The sequence below is a fragment of the Chanos chanos genome, chromosome 13 (assembly GCF_902362185.1).
Source record: "Chanos chanos chromosome 13, fChaCha1.1, whole genome shotgun sequence".
Lineage (NCBI taxonomy): Eukaryota > Metazoa > Chordata > Actinopteri > Gonorynchiformes > Chanidae > Chanos > Chanos chanos.
In genome coordinates this window covers 4333496-4342267 of record NC_044507.1, presented here as the reverse complement: position 1 = coordinate 4342267, position 8772 = coordinate 4333496, and the positions used below count along the sequence as shown (strand labels likewise).

General features: G+C 49.3%; 1 protein-coding gene across 1 annotated transcript; it reads left to right on the top strand.

The window, feature by feature from the left end:
- Positions 1-3314: 3314 nt before the first annotated feature.
- LOC115826636 (integumentary mucin C.1-like) lies at positions 3315-7427 on the top strand (the record flags this gene model as incomplete). Its single annotated transcript, XM_030790515.1, has 4 exons — positions 3315-3380; positions 3600-3677; positions 6114-6194; positions 7362-7427. Coding segments are annotated over 4 exons (291 nt in total), but the record flags the coding sequence as incomplete, so codon positions are not given.
- Positions 7428-8772: the final 1345 nt, after the last annotated feature.

Here is an 8772-nt window from a genome sequence, read left to right as displayed (position 1 = left end):
CAGGGACAACCACCGTATCAACAGCAACACCAACAATTACGGAGAAGACTAGTACAGTGACAGAACATTCTACTACCCCAGGGGGATCAACATCAACAGCTGGCAGTACTACATCCTCAGCCATAACAGCAACAACAACAACAAGGTCCACTCCAACTCCAGGAACAACAGTTGAAATCAGTACAGGAAGCGAATATTCGACTGTAGAGACAACCACCAAATCGACAGTGACATCACCCTTTACAGAAGAGGTGCTCACAACATCAGAACATACAGCGACAACAGGTCCATCAACGGCATCGCCTGGTCCTTCTACATCCTCATCTGCACCAACAACAACAACACGGTCGACGCCTACCCCATCAACAACAGCCGCGTCATATACAACAACTGAAAGCAGTCCTACAACCACCGGCCATACCGCAGGGACAACCACCGTATCAACAGCAACACCAGCAATTACGGAGAAGACTAGTACAGTGACAGAACATTCTACTACCCCAGGGGGATCAACATCAACAGCTGGCAGTACTACATCCTCAGCCATAACAGCAACAACAACAACAAGGTCCACTCCAACTCCAACAGCTGAAATCAGCACAGCAAGCCAATATTCCACTGTACAGACAAGCACCGAATCGACAGTGACATCACCCTTTACAGAAGAGGTGCTCACAACATCAGAACATACAGCGACAACAGGTCCATCAACGGCATCGCCTGGTCCTTCTACATCCTCATCTGCACCAACAACAACAACACGGTCGACGCCTACCCCATCAACAACAGCCGCGTCATATACAACAACTGAAAGCAGTCCTACAACCACCGGCCATACCGCAGGGACAACCACCGTATCAACAGCAACACCAACAATTACGGAGAAGACTAGTACAGTGACAGAACATTCTACTACCCCAGGGGGATCAACATCAACAGCTGGCAGTACTACATCCTCAGCCATAACAGCAACAACAACAACAAGGTCCACTCCAACTCCAACAGCTGAAATCAGCACAGCAAGCCAATATTCCACTGTACAGACAAGCACCGAATCGACAGTGACATCACCCTTTACAGAAGAGGTGCTCACAACATCAGAACATACAGCGACAACAGGTCCATCAACGGCATCGCCTGGTCCTTCTACATCCTCATCTGCACCAACAACAACAACACGGTCGACGCCTACCCCATCAACAACAGCCGCGTCATATACAACAACTGAAAGCAGTCCTACAACCACCGGCCATACCGCAGGGACAACCACCGTATCAACAGCAACACCAACAATTACGGAGAAGACTAGTACAGTGACAGAACATTCTACTACCCCAGGGGGATCAACATCAACAGCTGGCAGTACTACATCCTCAGCCATAACAGCAACAACAACAACAAGGTCCACTCCAACTCCAACAGCTGAAATCAGCACAGCAAGCCAATATTCCACTGTACAGACAAGCACCGAATCGACAGTGACATCACCCTTTACCGAAGAGGTGCTCACAACATCAGAACATACAGCGACAACAGGTCCATCAACGGCATCGCCTGGTCCTTCTACATCCTCATCTGCACCAACAACAACAACACGGTCGACGCCTACCCCATCAACAACAGCCGCGTCATATACAACAACTGAAAGCAGTCCTACAACCACCGGCCATACCGCGGGGACAACCACCGTATCAACAGCAACACCAACAATTACGGAGAAGACTAGTACAGTGACAGAACATTCTACTACCCCAGGGGGATCAACATCAACAGCTGGCAGTACTACATCCTCAGCCATAACAGCAACAACAACAACAAGGTCCACTCCAACTCCAACAGCTGAAATCAGCACAGCAAGCCAATATTCCACTGTACAGACAAGCACCGAATCGACAGTGACATCACCCTTTACAGAAGAGGTGCTCACAACATCAGAACATACAGCGACAACAGGTCCATCAACGGCATCGCCTGGTCCTTCTACATCCTCATCTGCACCAACAACAACAACACGGTCGACGCCTACCCCATCAACAACAGCCGCGTCATATACAACAACTGAAAGCAGTCCTACAACCACCGGCCATACCGCAGGGACAACCACCGTATCAACAGCAACACCAACAATTACGGAGAAGACTAGTACAGTGACAGAACATTCTACTACCCCAGGGGGATCAACATCAACAGCTGGCAGTACTACATCCTCAGCCATAACAGCAACAACAACAACAAGGTCCACTCCAACTCCAACAGCTGAAATCAGCACAGCAAGCCAATATTCCACTGTACAGACAAGCACCGAATCGACAGTGACATCACCCTTTACAGAAGAGGTGCTCACAACATCAGAACATACAGCGACAACAGGTCCATCAACGGCATCGCCTGGTCCTTCTACATCCTCATCTGCACCAACAACAACAACACGGTCGACGCCTACCCCATCAACAACAGCCGCGTCATATACAACAACTGAAAGCAGTCCTACAACCACCGGCCATACCGCAGGGACAACCACCGTATCAACAGCAACACCAACAATTACGGAGAAGACTAGTACAGTGACAGAACATTCTACTACCCCAGGGGGATCAACATCAACAGCTGGCAGTACTACATCCTCAGCCATAACAGCAACAACAACAACAAGGTCCACTCCAACTCCAACAGCTGAAATCAGCACAGCAAGCCAATATTCCACTGTACAGACAAGCACCGAATCGACAGTGACATCACCCTTTACCGAAGAGGTGCTCACAACATCAGAACATACAGCGACAACAGGTCCATCAACGGCATCGCCTGGTCCTTCTACATCCTCATCTGCACCAACAACAACAACACGGTCGACGCCTACCCCATCAACAACAGCCGCGTCATATACAACAACTGAAAGCAGTCCTACAACCACCGGCCATACCGCAGGGACAACCACCGTATCAACAGCAACACCAACAATTACGGAGAAGACTAGTACAGTGACAGAACATTCTACTACCCCAGGGGGATCAACATCAACAGCTGGCAGTACTACATCCTCAGCCATAACAGCAACAACAACAACAAGGTCCACTCCAACTCCAACAGCTGAAATCAGCACAGCAAGCCAATATTCCACTGTACAGACAAGCACCGAATCGACAGTGACATCACCCTTTACAGAAGAGGTGCTCACAACATCAGAACATACAGCGACAACAGGTCCATCAACGGCATCGCCTGGTCCTTCTACATCCTCATCTGCACCAACAACAACAACACGGTCGACGCCTACCCCATCAACAACAGCCGCGTCATATACAACAACTGAAAGCAGTCCTACAACCACCGGCCATACCGCAGGGACAACCACCGTATCAACAGCAACACCAACAATTACGGAGAAGACTAGTACAGTGACAGAACATTCTACTACCCCAGGGGGATCAACATCAACAGCTGGCAGTACTACATCCTCAGCCATAACAGCAACAACAACAACAAGGTCCACTCCAACTCCAACAGCTGAAATCAGCACAGGAAGCCAATATTCCACTGTACAGACAAGCACCGAATCGACAGTGACATCACCCTTTACAGAAGAGGTGCTCACAACATCAGAACATACAGCGACAACAGGTCCATCAACGGCATCGCCTGGTCCTTCTACATCCTCATCTGCACCAACAGCAACAACACGGTCGACGCCTACCCCATCAACAACAGCCGCGTCATATACAACAACTGAAAGCAGTCCTACAACCACCGGCCATACCGCAGGGACAACCACCGTATCAACAGCAACACCAACAATTACGGAGAAGACTAGTACAGTGACAGAACATTCTACTACCCCAGGGGGATCAACATCAACAGCTGGCAGTACTACATCCTCAGCCATAACAGCAACAACAACAACAAGGTCCACTCCAACTCCAACAGCTGAAATCAGCACAGCAAGCCAATATTCCACTGTACAGACAAGCACCGAATCGACAGTGACATCACCCTTTACAGAAGAGGTGCTCACAACATCAGAACATACAGCGACAACAGGTCCATCAACGGCATCGCCTGGTCCTTCTACATCCTCATCTGCACCAACAACAACAACACGGTCGACGCCTACCCCATCAACAACAGCCGCGTCATATACAACAACTGAAAGCAGTCCTACAACCACCGGCCATACCGCAGGGACAACCACCGTATCAACAGCAACACCAACAATTACGGAGAAGACTAGTACAGTGACAGAACATTCTACTACCCCAGGGGGATCAACATCAACAGCTGGCAGTACTACATCCTCAGCCATAACAGCAACAACAACAACAAGGTCCACTCCAACTCCAACAGCTGAAATCAGCACAGCAAGCCAATATTCCACTGTACAGACAAGCACCGAATCGACAGTGACATCACCCTTTACCGAAGAGGTGCTCACAACATCAGAACATACAGCGACAACAGGTCCATCAACGGCATCGCCTGGTCCTTCTACATCCTCATCTGCACCAACAGCAACAACACGGTCGACGCCTACCCCATCAACAACAGCCGCGTCATATACAACAACTGAAAGCAGTCCTACAACCACCGGCCATACCGCAGGGACAACCACCGTATCAACAGCAACACCAACAATTACGGAGAAGACTAGTACAGTGACAGAACATTCTACTACCCCAGGGGGATCAACATCAACAGCTGGCAGTACTACATCCTCAGCCATAACAGCAACAACAACAACAAGGTCCACTCCAACTCCAACAGCTGAAATCAGCACAGCAAGCCAATATTCCACTGTACAGACAAGCACCGAATCGACAGTGACATCACCCTTTACAGAAGAGGTGCTCACAACATCAGAACATACAGCGACAACAGGTCCATCAACGGCATCGCCTGGTCCTTCTACTTCCTCATCTGCACCAACAACAACAACACGGTCGACGCCTACCCCGTCAACAACAGGAATATCAACACCATCTGAAATCAGTTCAACACAATATTTCACGACAACACTTGGAACTGCTTCTTCCACTTTTTCAATAATAGTAACAGGAAGTACACCTTCAACAACCCGGTTTACAAGTCAGCCACAGATAATTGTTACAAGTACAGCAGCAACTCCATCACCCTTTACAGAACAGACGCTCACAACATCAGAACATACAGCGACAACAGGTCCATCAACGGCATCGCCTGGTCCTTCTACATCCTCATCTGCACCAACAGCAACAACACGGTCGACGCCTACCCCATCAACAACAGCCGCGTCATATACAACAACTGAAAGCAGTCCTACAACCACCGGCCATACCGCGGGGACAACCACCGTATCAACAGCAACACCAACAATTACGGAGAAGACTAGTACAGTGACAGAACATTCTACTACCCCAGGGGGATCAACATCAACAGCTGGCAGTACTACATCCTCAGCCATAACAGCAACAACAACAACAAGGTCCACTCCAACTCCAACAGCTGAAATCAGCACAGCAAGCCAATATTCCACTGTACAGACAAGCACCGAATCGACAGTGACATCACCCTTTACAGAAGAGGTGCTCACAACATCAGAACATACAGCGACAACAGGTCCATCAACGGCATCGCCTGGTCCTTCTACATCCTCATCTGCACCAACAACAACAACACGGTCGACGCCTACCCCATCAACAACAGCCGCGTCATATACAACAACTGAAAGCAGTCCTACAACCACCGGCCATACCGCAGGGACAACCACCGTATCAACAGCAACACCAACAATTACGGAGAAGACTAGTACAGTGACAGAACATTCTACTACCCCAGGGGGATCAACATCAACAGCTGGCAGTACTACATCCTCAGCCATAACAGCAACAACAACAAGGTCCACTCCAACTCCAACAGCTGAAATCAGCACAGCAAGCCAATATTCCACTGTACAGACAAGCACCGAATCGACAGTGACATCACCCTTTACAGAAGAGGTGCTCACAACATCAGAACATACAGCGACAACAGGTCCATCAACGGCATCGCCTGGTCCTTCTACATCCTCATCTGCACCAACAACAACAACACGGTCGACGCCTACCCCATCAACAACAGCCGTGTCATATACAACAACTGAAAGCAGTCCTACAACCACCGGCCATACCGCAGGGACAACCACCGTATCAACAGCAACACCAACAATTACGGAGAAGACTAGTACAGTGACAGAACATTCTACTACCCCAGGGGGATCAACATCAACAGCTGGCAGTACTACATCCTCAGCCATAACAGCAACAACAACAACAAGGTCCACTCCAACTCCAACAGCTGAAATCAGCACAGCAAGCCAATATTCCACTGTACAGACAAGCACCGAATCGACAGTGACATCACCCTTTACAGAAGAGGTGCTCACAACATCAGAACATACAGCGACAACAGGTCCATCAACGGCATCGCCTGGTCCTTCTACATCCTCATCTGCACCAACAGCAACAACACGGTCGACGCCTACCCCATCAACAACAGCCGCGTCATATACAACAACTGAAAGCAGTCCTACAACCACCGGCCATACCGCAGGGACAACCACCGTATCAACAGCAACACCAACAATTACGGAGAAGACTAGTACAGTGACAGAACATTCTACTACCCCAGGGGGATCAACATCAACAGCTGGCAGTACTACATCCTCAGCCATAACAGCAACAACAACAACAAGGTCCACTCCAACTCCAACAGCTGAAATCAGCACAGCAAACCAATATTCCACTGTACAGACAAGCACCGAATCGACAGTGACATCACCCTTTACAGAAGAGGTGCTCACAACATCAGAACATACAGCGACAACAGGTCCATCAACGGCATCGCCTGGTCCTTCTACATCCTCATCTGCACCAACAACAACAACACGGTCGACGCCTACCCCATCAACAACAGCCGCGTCATATACAACAACTGAAAGCAGTCCTACAACCACCGGCCATACCGCAGGGACAACCACCGTATCAACAGCAACACCAACAATTACGGAGAAGACTAGTACAGTGACAGAACATTCTACTACCCCAGGGGGATCAACATCAACAGCTGGCAGTACTACATCCTCAGCCATAACAGCAACAACAACAAGGTCCACTCCAACTCCAACAGCTGAAATCAGCACAGCAAGCCAATATTCCACTGTACAGACAAGCACCGAATCGACAGTGACATCACCCTTTACAGAAGAGGTGCTCACAACATCAGAACATACAGCGACAACAGGTCCATCAACGGCATCGCCTGGTCCTTCTACATCCTCATCTGCACCAACAACAACAACACGGTCGACGCCTACCCCATCAACAACAGCCGCGTCATATACAACAACTGAAAGCAGTCCTACAACCACCGGCCATACCGCAGGGACAACCACCGTATCAACAGCAACACCAACAATTACGGAGAAGACTAGTACAGTGACAGAACATTCTACTACCCCAGGGGGATCAACATCAACAGCTGGCAGTACTACATCCTCAGCCATAACAGCAACAACAACAACAAGGTCCACTCCAACTCCAACAGCTGAAATCAGCACAGGAAGCCAATATTCCACTGTACAGACAAGCACCGAATCGACAGTGACATCACCCTTTACAGAAGAGGTGCTCACAACATCAGAACATACAGCGACAACAGGTCCATCAACGGCATCGCCTGGTCCTTCTACATCCTCATCTGCACCAACAGCAACAACACGGTCGACGCCTACCCCATCAACAACAGCCGCGTCATATACAACAACTGAAAGCAGTCCTACAACCACCGGCCATACCGCAGGGACAACCACCGTATCAACAGCAACACCAACAATTACGGAGAAGACTAGTACAGTGACAGAACATTCTACTACCCCAGGGGGATCAACATCAACAGCTGGCAGTACTACATCCTCAGCCATAACAGCAACAACAACAACAAGGTCCACTCCAACTCCAACAGCTGAAATCAGCACAGCAAGCCAATATTCCACTGTACAGACAAGCACCGAATCGACAGTGACATCACCCTTTACAGAAGAGGTGCTCACAACATCAGAACATACAGCGACAACAGGTCCATCAACGGCATCGCCTGGTCCTTCTACATCCTCATCTGCACCAACAACAACAACACGGTCGACGCCTACCCCATCAACAACAGCCGCGTCATATACAACAACTGAAAGCAGTCCTACAACCACCGGCCATACCGCAGGGACAACCACCGTATCAACAGCAACACCAACAATTACGGAGAAGACTAGTACAGTGACAGAACATTCTACTACCCCAGGGGAATCAACATCAACAGCTGGCAGTACTACATCCTCAGCCATTACAGCAACAACAACAACAAGGTCCACTCCAACTCCAACAGCTGAAATCAGCACAGCAAGCCAATATTCCACTGTACAGACAAGCACCGAATCGACAGTGACATCACCCTTTACCGAAGAGGTGCTCACAACATCAGAACATACAGCGACAACAGGTCCATCAACGGCATCGCCTGGTCCTTCTACATCCTCATCTGCACCAACAGCAACAACACGGTCGACGCCTACCCCATCAACAACAGCCGCGTCATATACAACAACTGAAAGCAGTCCTACAACCACCGGCCATACCGCAGGGACAACCACCGTATCAACAGCAACACCAACAATTACGGAGAAGACTAGTACAGTGACAGAACATTCTACTACCCCAGGGGGATCAACATCAACAGCTGGCAGTACTACATCCTCAGCCATAACAGCAA